This window comes from Papilio machaon, chromosome 15 (assembly GCF_912999745.1).
Source record: "Papilio machaon chromosome 15, ilPapMach1.1, whole genome shotgun sequence".
NCBI lineage: Eukaryota > Metazoa > Arthropoda > Insecta > Lepidoptera > Papilionidae > Papilio > Papilio machaon.
This window is the reverse complement of record NC_060000.1, coordinates 6,029,229-6,045,308: the sequence shown is the minus strand read 5'-3', so window position 1 is coordinate 6,045,308 and position 16,080 is coordinate 6,029,229. Positions and strand designations below refer to the sequence as shown.

Genomic DNA, 16,080 nt, shown 5'->3' with positions numbered 1-16,080 from the left:
CAAAATAAACACGGTTGTGTTGTACAAAATTGTTAAAATAATACGGAGGCTAAGGAGTTGCTGGTTTGATGTTTTAAAGAATAATATTTATGAGTGCGCCGCCTGGTGTATACGACCGAACACGACCAGAGCGACTGTGAAACTGATAGCAAGCGTTCCGCTCCAACACACGCCGGGTTTAACGATACCACGAAATTGCAAAGAAAAAAAACTGCCTCGACTTTATCAAACAAATTGAGCTATATATTTATGTACACATTGGCTAGCAGACGATATCGTTCTTTTTAATATGATTATATACCAACCAGTTATCTAAGTTATAGAATTTTTAAACTTTGCACGGTACATTATCAGCACGTGTTCGGAGTATGAACAATGATATTTACATTACACATTGTTATTATGTGAATTACAGATATTTATTTTTATATCTATCTTGTGGATGGATAGTCACCAACTTGCTCTTAAATAAAGTTGTTCATTTGTTTTAGAGTTAATATCTGGGAACTTCTTTAGCAAGACTGTTTACTGTTAAAAATATTGTTTTAAGTGTTAATAATAATAATGAAACAATGTTTTCAATGAGCACGAGATGGACGCCAACATGTGTGTTGGCAGTGGAATCCATGGCTATCAATTAATGGCACATTAAAAGTGAATAATAAAATGTCTAAAGTTATTATAACTACCATTAATGGTTCTGTTAACAAATTATAGTTATTAAAATTCGATTAACATTTTTCGTTGGATCAAAGTAACCGTGTTATAATGTAAACTCAAGTACAATTCATTTCAAATATCTTGGTGGCCCAAATTCATAGATGCGCTGCGCAGTGCCCTCCCCCCGCATCGTACAATACCTAAGTTTGTTTTAGGAAACGCGACTCGCGAGAAGTTAAGAGCCGCCAACATGTCTGACAACTACTGTAAAAGCTTGTCTACACAAAATCCTATTCCAGAATTGTATCACGATATCTATTAAACTGTTATAATCTATGATTGAGTGGGCAACATTTTATAATTATCAAATCAAATTTAAATATTTACTTAATCTGTGGACATAAAAGAATGAATGCTTTTACGTATGAATATTATAAAAAAAATTGTTTGTCGGGATTTATCTCAAAAACTATTGAATCAATTTAAAATGTTCTTTTACTAATAGAAAGCTCTGTTTATGAAGTAGACTATATTTTTTTGTATATTTTTCTATTGTAAACGACTGAACAAATTTCTTTGGAATGTCATATACCTAAGTTATTTATAGAGAGTACTTAGAAATACTCGACATTACTCTACAAAGCTCTTCCGTCCATTAACAACTCCAGAATATTAGCATTTTCAATACTTGACAATCTTGTTATGAATCACAAATCCTGTTACCAACGGAATCTGTATGAGCAATTACTTGCTGGTTATTTATCGACTCGAAAACCCTTTTTAGTTATATTAGTAGAGTCTATAATAATTTTAAAACTAACAATTAGTGGGAATTTCAAAAAATTCTTTAATTATTTGCTTTTAAATATTTAAGCCACAAAAAGTAACAAAAAACTTAGTCTGAAGTGAACGGTCATAATTAGGTTAATGAAAGTTGTGCCGCCTTCTGATCACAAGTCACGCGATATCTCGCTGAAAACTGAATCTAATTCAGTTTGTACTGGATCAAGTTTAGTGAAAGTAACATCTTGCTCGCCAAATTACTGCGAACACAGGAATTAATACTAACAGTTGGTTCAGTAGCAAAATTCATAAAGTATTCACGAAATTTTAATTGAAGACTTGTTTTAATCATCCAAATTTCACTGCCTGAAATCATGATTCTTTTTAAAAAAAAACTTGAGAAAGAAGTATATTTTGTATCGTTGGAGTTTATTTTTATGAGATTAAAGAAAACTATAGTTCTTGATTTATTATTAAGGATTTCGGTTAAAACACAAAGCTATATTAGATCTTTCCAATGTAGCTTTTTTTAAGTTTGACCATACCTTTATATTGGTAAAATTAGATTATATTTAACAGACAAGAAATGGATTTATTATAAATCTCGAACGATAACATTTCAGAAGTCTGCTGTGTACAATAACCTCGTAATCCAAAATGTGCGGGCACTATAATTGAATCGCAGACGGTGGGTCAAGAGTCATTGTCCTACAACTGTTACGCACCGGGGTGTCTGACTCAGGCGTGTGGTAGCTTTCCTAAAACTGCTAAAGGCTAGTCCACACCACCTAAACAACGCGCCTTTTTTTACAGGTATGGTATTGGATGGCTTTACTTCTAAAACTGACTTATCTTGGCTTAGAATATTTCTCAAACAAAGTGCTCGCATACCCTATTGTTGTTTATATGTGTACCAGGCATAATTTTTTTTTTTCAGACGTTCATTATAAACACGAAAGATTTATAACGTAAGTCTTCAGCAGTGGAAATGTATTGGAAATTTAGTTTCATTAAAAAGAAATATTAAAGTTAAAACTAAATGTTGCCTAAATTTAAAAATAATTCACTAAAATAACGTTTTTAAACGCTTGCTTGTAACCTTTAACATAAAAACAATGCGTGGGCTTAACGGCTCACGTACTTTATCCGGTAGTTCCGAAAAACAACTGTGCCTGAGGCCTCATAATTGTTATGGTGTCCAGTTCATTGTATCTTTACAGTCAACCAACATTGAATACCCAAGTATTGACACGCCCTTTCCAAATTGCTTTTTAACTTATTTGCCAGTCATTTGCATTACTGACTTACTGAGGCAATTTGTTTTAATGGATCTAGCTGAATTTAAGTTCTAATATGTTCATAGTACTTAAGCTATATGTTGCGTATAATGCATTTCTTCTACTTCTTTTATTTTCTTATTAGTTATTTTCGGATACACATTTATCTCTTTAAAACTGTAGTTTAATTAAAATATTATGACGCCTGTTTTAGATCAGATAATATTTATCTATTATAAATAATTGCTATATTAAAAGTGACAGGCGTTTTTACAGCTCAAATTATTATAGATTATTTAGTTGTGTTGCACTTTTTTTACTTCAAGCTTGGTTTAGCCGTAAATTACTCACGAATACAATAATATAAATTAAACTAATTGTTTTAATTGTTAAATGCTGTTTATTTTTTAAATGGAATCTTTAATTGTAAATACATTTGCCATATAATACCAACATAAAGTAAACTAAATAGTAACTAAACTATGTGTGAATATTAATTTATATTATTAATGTTTTAAATAAAATCCGTCAAATCATTAACTGCATACTCTGCATAAAATATTTGTCATACCACAACACAACATAAAATATAATTCTGGTCTAGAAAAGTTAAATGTTTTAATTTTAGGTTTAGGTTTAATATTGCAAAAAGCTATAGCCTTATACTAATTGTAATACTACGAAATAATCTATTAACAATATAATTAATTATAGTTATATTTATATGATGATCATATTTATTTATTTATGACTTTAACTTCATATAAAGTTGTAAGTCTCAAATTCTAAATTATTCAGTCTTAGTGTAGACATTAAACATGTTTTTCACTTTACAAGAACATCAAAATTTCATTTTCTTAGAACACTATTGTTGCGGTTATGATTTCTTTTACAATGAAAATAGTAACAATGTGTTTCTGAACAAAGCCATCTTTTATCAGTTTAAATTTATTAAATCTTATGATAATAATTTATAACACTTGTTTCAAACTGAAAAATAAAGGAAATGAAAGAATTGGAAATACCTTCAAACTAAAATGATATTAGGCTATATTTCCTAATTAAATTTCTAGCAACCCAAACAAAAACTAAGAGAATTTGCTAAATTTTGATAAAAAAATTGTTATATATTATAACAGCAATTATTTTTGTTTGGGTAATGGAGATAAACTAACAATATTAGGTTTATCAAATTCATTTCCAACCTCTTCAATTTTAATAAGAAACTCACAACCTGTGTGTAGGAATTTCTTTAAGCTAGCGTCAAATTGTTTACTTTTTTCTATTGTACAATAAATAGCAATTACAGGATTTAAAAAATAATATTCCGACATAGGCTTCATTGCAGACACATCAGCTTCAATAACAAAACCCCAGTCAACTAATTGTACCAAAGCTTTTTCTTCAGACACTGTAATCTTTTGTATAATGCCACGTTCATATCTTACAAAATGTGGTACATAAACACTTACAGGTTTGTTTTCTTTCATATCTTCTGACCTTAAACTTTGTGCTTGCTTAGAATATGCAAGAAAATTATTTATATTCTTAGAGTAGTCATAATAATCATCAACTTTTGCGACATAGAAATTATTAAGTTCTTTTCCTGATTGAGTTCTAACATGTAAAATATTTCCTGGTTCTATCTTTGTGTAGGTATAGTAATGTTTTTCTTGTTTGAAATTAGGAATGCGGCTAATAACATTTTCATTATAGCCCATGGTTGAATAACCCGTTAATGCTAGCATTGTGGCTATATCATCAGGACAAGAGTTATACAATTCGACAATTAGTTTAAGACTTGTCTTCCCTTTTACTATTAACTTTGCCTTCTCTGTCCCTATATAACATTTCATAGCATCTATTTCTTTTTCATTCCACAAGCCATTCTTAGGTTCACAATTTGCCAATTGACAGTGAGTTGCTAGAGGTGGCAAACCTTGCTCAAGGAGAGGAGAATACATATTTTTTAATGAGACAGATTTCTCTACACAACCATAATCAATGGCATATATGTCACATGTACAATTCTTTTTTGCTGTATCTATATGATAAATTAAACCTCTACAAAAGTGCTTTAGTGTTTTAGAATAATAAACTATATTCATACTCAACTGCAGATCTTGCTGCTCAAGTTTCTGACCATGAATTTGCATTGAAGATAAAAAACTTCTGTACGAGGTTGGTCGAACGTAAAAACTGTGTGGATTATTGATATAAGTAACATCAACCCATGTCGACGATCCAACATCGAAATTGTTAAGAGTAACTTCTTGCATCAATTCCGCAATTAAATCCATTGCGAGAACGGTTCATAAATTTCGTATCTGTCTACGAAGTACGAACTGTCTTGTAGACCGCGAAACGGACGAAAACCATGTAACTAGGATTCAAATATATTTTTTTTCAAATAACGTTAGAAGGCACAGATTTTACAATCAAATCTGATTTATTTACAATTCCAACCAACAACCGACCGATTTGTAAATAATAGAAATTTGTTACGAAAACGGTCATAGACTATAATGGATTAAACACAGTACGTATATTAACATAAGATTAAAATCGATTCATTTCTGTATTTTCAGTGCTGCCCCCACATCGACTTTTTTGGAAACGAAAATACTGATATTTTATGTAGATTTAGCAAATATTTTATTACATATGTAGTCAAATTAGGACTAAGTTAGAGATATCACATAGTGATCACTGTTCACCAACTACCTTTTAGCATTAAAAGGGTCAAGCCATTAATTAAACCTTTTTTGTATTTAAAAATCCAAAATATAAAAATTGCAATGTGTTCAACTAGAATAAAATATGAAACCAAAACTGATAAACATTAGACAGATAATATAAGAGTATAGTTGTAAAAAATGGTAATTGTATTCGATTCTATACCCGCGAGATAGTTTATTCGATTCGTTTGACTTCTGTCACATATTTTTAATCTGTGACAAAATACAATATGCAACATAGGTTCTTTTGTTTTCTTAAAAAAATAGCGCATATCAATTTAGGTCACAGAATTTAAAAAATTATAAGTAAAGCATACCTCTCATCTTCATCTACTATTTCTTTGCTTGTCGCAGGTTGTTTGAATTTGACTTTGTAATCCATCTTCATAACCATACTTCAATCCCTAAATTGGTTCATTAACTTATCTATGAAATATAATAATTGCTGAGGCATAGCACATCTTACTTATCCATCTAAATCACAACACATATGAAGACGTTTCAATGGAGAAAAAAAAATTATTATTTATAAGATGAATAGGTTAACTGTCATCACAGTTTATCTTGGTTTATTGGTTTGACTTTGACATTAGATTGAAAGCTGTACTTCACACGACCTCCGTGAAGTTGACCCCCTCACTTTCATTTTTTTAACTTTTTTTTACGCAAATCGTTTGAGAATCGTTTGAGAGGGTTTGAGAGAAAAGAAATATCGTTTGAGAGTTCCTACTTTCTCCGTAAAAACAATTTCAAATTCTAGTGTTAAGTTGGCCCCCTCACTTTACTTTTTTTTATTTTTTTCAATGCGAATCGTTAAAGAGTCGTTTGAGAGACATTAAGAGAAAAGAAATACCGTTTGAGAGTTTTTACTTTTTCTGTAATAAATATTTTAATTCTGGGCATCGAAAGTTACAAATCGATTTTCTTTTTTTTCCGAATTAAATATGGCAATCATGCACTTGGACGTTTCAAATTTATTGTGTAGGTAGAGAATGGTAAGAGAGTGATTGAGAAAAAAGAGAAATCGTTTGAGAGTTAATACTTTTTCTTAAATAAATATTTCAATTTCGGAATCGAAAGTTACAGATCGGTTTTCCTTTGCTCCGAAATAAATATGGCAATCATGCACTTGGACGTTTCAAATTTATTGTGTAGGTAGAGAATGGTAAGAGAGTGATTGAGAGAAAAGAGAAATCGTTTGAGAGTTAATACTTTTTCTTAAATAAATATTTCAATTTCGGAATCGAAAGTTACAGATCGGTTTTCCTTTGCTCCGAAATAAATATGGCAATCATGCACTTGGACGTTTCAAATTTATTGTGTAGGTAGAGAATGGTAAGAGAGTGATTGAGAGAAAAGAGAAATCGTTTGAGAGTTAATACTTTTTCTGAAATATATATTTCAATGTCGGAATCGAAAGTAACAAATCGATTTTCCTTTTTTCCGAATTTAATATAGCAATCATGCACTTAGACGATTCAAATTTATGGTGTAGGTAGGGAATGATAATAGAGTGATTGAGAGAAAAGAGAAATCGTTTGAGAGTTAATACTTTTTCTGAAAAATATATTTCAATGTCGGAATCGAAAGTTACTAATCGATTTTCCTTTTTTTCCAAAATAATTATGGCAATCATGCATTTAGACGTTTCAAATTTATTGTGTAGGTAGAGAATGATTAGAGAGTGATTGAGAGAAAAGATAAATCGTTTGAGAGTTAATACTTTTCCTGAAATAAATATTTCAATTTCTAAATCGAAAGTAACAAATCGATTTTCCTTTTTTCCGAATTAAATATGGCAGTCATGCACTTAGACGATTCAAATTTATGGTGTAGGTAGAGAATTATAATAGAGTGATTGAGAGAAAAGAGAAATCGTTTGAGAGTTAATACTTTTTTTGAAATAAATATTTCAATGTCGGAATCGAAAGTTACAGATCGGTTTTCCTTTACTCCGAAATAAATATGGCAATCATGCACTTAGACGTTTCAAATTTACTGTGTAGGTAGAGAATGGTAAGAGAGTGATTGAGAGAAAAGAGAAATCGTTTGAGAGTTAATACTTTTTCTGAAATATATATTTCAATGTCGGAATCGAAAGTAACAAATCGATTTTCCTTTTTTCCGAATTAAATATGGGAATCATGAGAATAAACGATTCAAATTTACTGTGTAGGTAGAGAATGGTTATAGATTGATTTAAAGAAAAGAGAAATCGTTTGAGAGTTAATACTTTTTCTGAAATAAATATTTCAATTTTTGAGATTTGTAAGTTTTTGAAAATCGATTTGTTACTTACGATTCCGAAATTGAAATATTTATTTCAGGAAAAGTATCTACTCTCAAACGATTTCTCTTTTCTCTCAATCACTGCCTAATCATTCTATACCTATACAAAAAATTTGAAACGTTTAAGTGCATGATTGCTATATTTAATTCGGACAAAAGGAAAATCGATTTGTTACTTTCGATTCCGACATTGAAATATATATATAAGAAAAAGTATTAACTCTCAAACGATTTCTCTTTTCTCTCAATCACTCTCTTACTATTCTCTACCTACACAATAAATTTGAAACGTCCAAGTGCATGGTTGCCATATTTATTTCGGAGCAAAGGAAAACCGATCTGTAACTTTCGATTCCGAAATTGAAATATATATTTCAGAAAAAGTATTAACTCTCAAACGATTTCTCTTTTCTCTCAATCACTCCCTAAGCATTCTCTACCTACACAATAAATTTGAAACGTCTTAGTGCATGATTGCCATATTTAATTCGTAATAAAAGAAAAATCGATTTGTAACTTTCGATTCCGACATTGAAATATATACTTCAGAAAAAGTATTAACTCTCAAACGATTTCTCTTTTCTCTCAATCACTCTATTACCATTCTCTACCTACACCATAAATCTGAATCGTCTAAGTGCATGATTGCTATATTTAATTCGGAAAAAAGGAAAATCGATTTGTTACTTTCGATTCCGACATTGAAATATTTATTTAAGAAAAAGTATTAACTCTCAAACGATTTCTCTTTTCTCTCAATCACTCTTTTACCATTCTCTACCTACACAATAAATTTGAAACGTCCAAGTGTATGATTGCCATATTTAATTCGGAAAAAAAAGAAAATCGATTTGTAACTTTCGATGCCCAGAATCAAAATATTTATTACAGAAAAAGTAAAAACTCTCAAACGATATTTCTTTTCTCTTAATGTCTCTCAAACGACTCTCTAACGATTCGCATTGAAAAAAATAGAAAAAAGTAAAGTGAGGGGGCCAACTTAACACTAGAATTTGAAATTGTTTTTACGGAGAAAGTAGGAACTCTCAAACGATATTTCTTTTCTCTCAAACTCTCTCAAACGATTCTCAAACGATTTGCGTAAAAAAAAGTTAAAAAAATGAAAGTGAGGGGGCCAACTTCACGGAGGTCTTCACACGCACTTGACGTTTTGCCTATGACGTTTATAAATGTGCACCTCCTCGTAGTTGAGCAGAGTAATATTTTATTATACTTTTCTCTGTAAAGTATATCTAAAATTCTGAAATAAATTTCGTCTTCGTATTTTTTTTACTTACATGCTATTAACAACTTATTTTAAAGGGTATATTAGATTTTGGCTTTAATAGATAGACATCATCAAAGCCAGAGTCCAATAGACTTTACTTACGAGTTTAAATGATTTATGGAGTTTTTAAGTTAAATTATTTTAGTACATACTCTTAGGTCAAATTATCAAGATATTTAATACGTGGTTCCTTAATTTTATCCCATAATATTTTTAATTAAGAACTATTACATAAAATATCGACTTACCTGAATGTTTTAAGTTTGTCTACCACTTTGTTAAGTGGGTTTTTGCGAAGCGGTCCGGGAGATCCTCCCGGGGAATTTTCACGTGATTCCGCCGCTAAGGCCCGCGCCACTACTAAATCTTGCTCGTTTAACATTCTGAAAATATAGAAAATAATAGTGGGAAACACGTTAATTTCAAAATTTTTTAGAAAAAAAAATAGCATAATGAGTTCTCTAACCTAGATCATTTTATTTAGACTGTTCAAGACTTCAGCAGTTCAAAGGACCGTAAAAATCACTTCAATCCCTATTGACAATCCAAAAGCGAATCCTCGAAATTCAGGCTTTGTATCACTCACTGCTTCACCCACAACCATATAAGGATTACTTAAGCAGTTTCTTATATTTATTAAACTAAATCTAAATGTAATAATATTTAAGGGGCAGTTAAACATGTAGCGAGCAACATTTTTTTAAGCTTGTTTAATTTTCGACTGCAACATGATGACCTATTTTGATCAATGCCATAAGTTATAGTTTCGACTATCACCTCTGTGACTACAATACTTTTTCACTGATGTTTCTTTGAATTCGGTACGCTAAAATGGACCGTATTGCTTTGTGTTAAGAATTATAATAGAAAGATTAGAGGGTAGCTTCGCGTTGTAAAGGTACAGTAAAATTATTGAGATCTTGTTCCAAGCCCAAGGTAAACCTCATGAGCTCTGTCTTTAAATCATGAATTGAGAGCATGTGTATGACTATTTGCTATTTTTTTCTTATTAATATTAGCCTATTTGTGGTAAATTATAAGCTTCTAAACTGGTTGGTTCAACTTAAATGAGTCAATTTATAAATGAAATTATGTCATCTGAACATGTTACTTTATTGGTGTCCTCAAGTATTACGTACCATTGACAATCATAGATTTTGGAACGAAGTTTATCGCGCGTTGTGAAAGGGGGCTAGACCGGAAAAATTCTTACGAAAAGTTGTCACGATACTTTTTGCTATAATAACCATGGCAACGACGTGACAATATATAACGAAAATTCATAGAAATAAAATGTACTTCTTGTGAAGACTTAAGTTTTTTATTCATAGAATAAACATTGGTTCCTTCACTAATTAATCGAAAGGAACTTCGTTCCATCCGGGTGTCCCTTGACACCTCTCAAGTTTTTTGTCTAATAACCAAGTTAGATCGATACGGATATTTATGAATGGAGTAAAATAAATTGAACAATATTCCAATCAACCAGTTTCATAGAATGTAGAGATGTAGTCTTCTCATTGAATCTGTTATTTGTCGGATTACGTGTACTGTTTTGTAAAAAAAATCTGTACTATTATCCGGCGACTTAGGCAGTGGTTATTCTATAATCCGACAAAATTAGTTCAACACTGCCCTGCAAAACGTTTGTTGGGTTGTCGATGTCGAGTATCTATTGTATTTAGATATATCTATACAATTTATAAAATTTTATACTCCTATTGGAGTGTTTGTATGCCGTGCCGTAATATTATGTATTTGCGTTGCTTATAAGAAAAAACTATTTCAAAAACTTTTGTCTGTCTGTGGCTAGACCACGTTTTTTTCCGCATAATCTCTGAAACAGCTAGACCAATTTTGACGGGACTTTTACTGGAAGGTAGCTGATGTATACTGGAATTAGGTACAGGCTACTTTTAAAATTCAACGCTGACGAAGTCGCGACTAATTGCTAGTTTGATATATTGGAGTTTGCGTGGGATCAGTAATTGATTTCCTTCAAGGCAATTCCGTTCAGCAATCGTATTGAATGTGAGACCGATTTATTCAGATGTTAAAAGCGTTATATACTCGTTAGTATTCGTTATCTCAAATTAACAGTGAGTATTGTTAAAAATATTTACATCGACTGATTTTGCCTACACATGACATGTGCGAACACATTGTGTTCGCTTTATAAACATGTTAAGGAACACACTAGGTCAACCCGGCATGTGTTGTAGTGCCATAGTCAAAACAACGTTAAAAGTTTTGAACAAACTTTCTCTGGTATCCTCAGACTATTCTACCAAAGTTCCACCAGAATCTGTCCAGTAGTTTAAGAACCAAAGAGGAACAATATTTTATTTAATTTAAAAAAGATAGATAATAAAGATCGCATATGTACCTACATAGATTCTGCATAAACTTGTTCTGATTATAAGGTTTTATTTTTTCAGTCATTTTTTATTATCCATTGTTTTCTAATGCATTATTAAGTTCACTCAGAGAAGTCTGAAAAAAACGCTATCATTCATTACGATTGCCACTTTTAACCTTGACTTTTTCAATGTTTTCAATGAAGACTGTTATAAAACATTTATAAACACAATAAATATAATTTATTACACGCGCAAAATCATGAGAACTGAGTTTGAAGTTGGAAGTCGTTACTACGGTTTTGTACACTGTAGAAAAAGTCAACGTCAAAAAATACTGCGACATAATACGAACGACTGCTATGAAATATGTTTATCGCATCTTGTTAAAACAATGTCGCAAATGAAAAACTGAATTGTTATTGTGATAGCGTTGCATTTTACGTAATTCTTATGTTATTTTGACGCCTTGTACAAGAAGTAACTGTGGATTTAAACTACCAACACATTGGTATAAATTTATTTTCGTCTTTCAATTGAGCTTTTGCCAGTTTCTGTGCTGTTAATTTCTGATGATAATGGCAACACCATGTGTTATGTTTCCTACACTCAAATATAAGATATATTTCGTGTTTTCATAATCTATTTTCATTATTAGAATTAAAAGATGTTTTTATTATGCAAATAAGTTATTGGGTCGACCGTGGCTTTCTAAGAACAAAATCTCTGTTTGAAACATATCTCCATCCCTGTCATTATCTTTGACAAAACAGAAATAACAATATGTTTTAAACGGAGAATTTGGTCTCGGAAATCTACGGTAAGTAATGTGTGTATAATTATATTAGCAAACAATGCCAAACCAGTGAGAAACAACATTGAATCAAGTATTTATTTTATGTTTTTTCGTCGGTAGATGTCGTATAAAAAGGATCTTTTATTTTAATTCATACAAAAAATAAAAATTACTATGCGTGCACAATACAACTTGAGGGTTATAACAATCAGTCTACAGATTTTTTGTAGATATAATGAGATAAAATTTAGTTTCAAAACATTTAGGTTTAAATACTTTGGAAACAATTCGGGGATTTAAATTAAAAAGTCCAAAAGGCGCTTTTAATTAACTAAAAGATGACAACTAAAGTAGTTTACTGACGAATAGATGAGATAAATCTAGACTAATAAAAAATGGGTATAACTAGTAACTACTCTTTTAAGTTACGATACAACAAAAAATTTCCTTACAAAATCCAAAGTTCAAAAAGACTTAAACACGGTTATCAAACAGTAACATCGAAAAGGTTAACATTTTACATCGTCAAACTTTATTTAAATTTCACTTACTTTAAATGATATATCCACACGTCTCCTTTGTTAATGTCACAACATAACCGCGAACTTTTTATTGTTCGATAAATGACACTGAAAATTTAAAAATAGAACGGGATAACGCGAGCGCGGGAAAACAAATCTGAGAGAAACGTGCGCGCTTCTCAGCGATTTGTATGACAATAAGCGTTTATATTTTAGTTTAGGGGTCGGGCAGGTCGCAGTCGCAGGCGCTGCGGCGTCAATGAAGTAAGCCACGGTCGCCATCGAGCCTCTCACCGCTACATAGGCTTGTTGCATATCATTCGATACGACTCCGATCTGTAGCTAGCTGTAGTGCATGTGTTATCTAATCTTTAATCTACAATACCTTTACTGCACGTGCGCAGACGTAATCATACACTACTAAACGTTACGAAAGTTTTATAAATATTATCTTTCATCTCCGAATGTTTATAACTCTCATTTATTTGACGGTATAGTACCAAAGCATAGCTATAAAAATATTACTAATACAAATGCAAATGGTTAGATGGATGGATGGATGGATGTTTGTTTGTTTGAAGGTATCTCAAGGACGGCTGCATGGATCTCGATGAAATTTGGCATAGGTTACTTATTTTTTTAAATCCCGCGCGGATTGAGTCGCGGGCGACAGCTAGTATAAGTATAAAAGAGACGGAATACGATGCATCAATGGACTGTTGAATGTTGAAGTATACAAGACTTCAGATAATATTAACGTAAAGAGCGAAAACATCATATTTCGTACACGTGATGTATTTGCGTTCTGAGAACAAAAGTCATTTTTGTCTGTTTGTATGTCTGTCCGTAAGTTTGTTTCGTATCATCTCCGGAACGGCTAAACTGATTTTGACGGGAAATAGTTGATGACGCGGGTATTTTATAGCCTGTTTTATTTAAAATTCTGCGTTGACGAAGTCGCGCGACCGCTAGTACAAAATACAAACCTTTCCTCTTTATTATATTATTGTTAGGACTGTTGAGGGTAGCCACACAAAAAAAAGGTTTTATAAGGAAGCGTGCGCTGCTTCTCGAAGCAGTCTCTTTCCATCCGTCATTGCGGAACTACATGGTCTTGTGAATTAAGGCATTGAACGGACTGCGGGACGTTCATTATCTGGCATACTGCGGGCTTCCACTGATGTCATGGCTCGCATGGTAATTTGTCGAATGTTTTGAAACCATAAAGAGTTATGATCAACTAACCGAGGACACTATTATTGATATAGATGCGGATTTGGTCGGATCTTGTGTCCTACTGTGTAGCTGTGTTGTGCACTGCGCCTCAGCAGAGTGTCTGTCTTCAATCAGCGCGCCTCAGCAGAGTGCCTGTCTTCAATCAGCGCGCCTGAGCGGTGCCTGTCTTCAATCAGCGCGCCTGCGCGGCGCCTGCCTACAAGCAGCGCGCCACAGCCGCGCCTGGCTACAAGCAGCGGGCCACAGCCGCGGCGCCTGCCTACGAGCAGCGGGCCACAGCCGCGCCTGCCTACGAGCAGCGCGCCACAGCCGCGCCTGCCTACGAGCAGCGCGCCACAGCCGCGCCTGCCTACGAGCAGCGCGCCACAGCCGCGCCTGCCTACGAGCAGCGCGCCACAGCCGCGCCTGCCTACGAGCAGCGCGCCACAGCCGCGCCAGCCTACGAGCAGCGCGCCACAGCCGCGCCAGCCCACGAGCAGCGCGCCACAGCCGCGCCTGCCCACGAGCAGCGCGCCACAGCCGCGCCTGCCCACGAGCAGCGCGCCACAGCCGCGCCTGCCCACGAGCAGCGCGCCACAGCCGCGCCTGCCCACGAGCACCGCGCCACAGCCGCGCCTGCCCACGAGCACCGCGCCACAGCCGCGCCTGCCCACGAGCACCGCGCCACAGCCGCGCCTGCCCACGAGCACCGCGCCACAGCCGCGCCTGCCCACGAGCAGCGCGCCACAGCCGCGCCTGCCCACGAGCAGCGCGCCACAGCCGCGCCTGCCCACGAGCAGCGCCACAGCCGCGCCTGCCCACGAGCAGCGCGCCACAGCCGCGCCTGCCCACGAGCAGCGCGCCACAGCCGCGCCTGCCCACAAGCAGCGCGCCAGTGCAGCACCTGTCGCGAGCAGCACGCTAGTGCAGCGCCTGTCGCCGAGCAGCGCGCCGGTGCAGCACCTGACGACGAGCAGCGCGCCCGCATCGCGCCTGCCAACGAGCTGGTATCGAAAAACTCTATGCCATTGTTACAGACGAATTCCAGTGTTGAAGATGCTGGAAGAACGAGCCCGAGGACGGTCTCATGTCAGGAGAAGCCGTGTTAGGACTGTTGAGGGTAGCCACAAAAAAAAAAGGTTTTATAAGGAAGCGTGCGCTGCTGCTCGAAGCAGTCTCTTTCCATCCGTCATTGCGGAACGTCTGACATTTTTGTTTACTTACGTTCGGTTTAAGTTTATACTACAGCGAGGTTTATTATGAAGTAGAGTTAAATTCATTATTTCGCTGTTAGTTTAATTCTTTTAAAATACTTTTGCATCAAATATCTTACATTATAGTTTATATGAACCCGTTTAGTTTCTAAAGTTTCAAGTCGATAAAATATTACTTTAAGTTTCAACTGCAGTGTTAAAAGAATGAGAGGATGACAATACGTATTAATGTTACGGCAGTTGCAACCCACAGTAGGTGTTTTTACATTAATTTAAATATATTTTTACTTTGTAAAGTAACGTTTGGGTAGCACGAAAACCTGCTTTTGATGTAACGTAACATAATATACATTTAATTAATCTTAAATTTGTATTTTTTAAAAGGACAAAAAAACTAAATGTGAATAATGAATTCTGAAGATTGACCAGTTTTTATAGTAAAACACATTAGTGTAGGTCTTTATACAACTCAGGTAGACTATTTAAAATAAAGTAAAGTTTAGTTTTAAATTCTTTATTAAATATAATTAATATAGAATAGAGACATACATTTATAATGCAGTTTATTCAAGCTGATAAATCAAGGGAACAGTTATTTATATCCGCTATATATAGATTTTTGTTATCACTATAATATGAAATCTGTGAGACATCCATCATAAAGTGAGTCATTCTTGTTCCGACATGTATACAAATATTGTTTTAGTAAAATCTAGTATAAAATGTTTAAAATCACTCATAGATCAATTTCGTTAGTGTTATCTTTTTAGGTTAATTCTTGAAAAAATCTAGTTAATGCCAATATATATGTCGAGTGGCGCCGAATACATTCCGGCGGTTTTTTATTCAGCCGGATTTTTTTTTACATTCGGTTTTTTATGTGTGACTACGACATATTTACCTTTAAAAAAGATATAAAAACTTCATATTCATAATCAATAA

At 34.0% G+C, this 16,080-nt stretch overlaps 2 protein-coding genes across 3 annotated transcripts in view; both read right to left on the bottom strand.

Moving 5' to 3' along the window:
- LOC106710254 (NAD kinase) overlaps window positions 1–12,912 on the bottom strand; it is a 42,163-nt gene extending 29,251 nt beyond the window's left edge. The window contains exons 1-2 of one of the 2 annotated variants that reach the window (XM_014502261.2): window positions 12,740–12,912; window positions 9,284–9,418 (exon numbers count right to left, since the gene is read on the bottom strand). In XM_014502261.2, the coding sequence (XP_014357747.2) occupies window positions 9,284–9,417 (134 nt within the window). In that variant the 5' untranslated portion in view covers window position 9,418; window positions 12,740–12,912. Of the gene's footprint in view, window positions 1–5,775; window positions 5,971–9,283; window positions 9,419–12,739 lie in introns of those variants that run through there. The other variant, XM_014502262.2, reaches the window with a different exon arrangement.
- Window positions 3,863–5,171, bottom strand: LOC106710209. The gene has a single exon (XM_014502213.2). The coding sequence runs from the start codon at window positions 5,018–5,020 to the stop codon at window positions 3,863–3,865; it is 1,158 nt and encodes a 385-aa protein (XP_014357699.2). The 5' UTR covers window positions 5,021–5,171.
- Window positions 12,913–16,080: the final 3,168 nt, after the last annotated feature.

What these genes read in the sequence shown, in the direction of transcription:
- LOC106710209 (XM_014502213.2), bottom strand. Translation starts at nt 5,020, where the DNA reads ATGGATTTAATTGCGGAATTGATGCAAGAAGTTACTCTTAACAATTTC.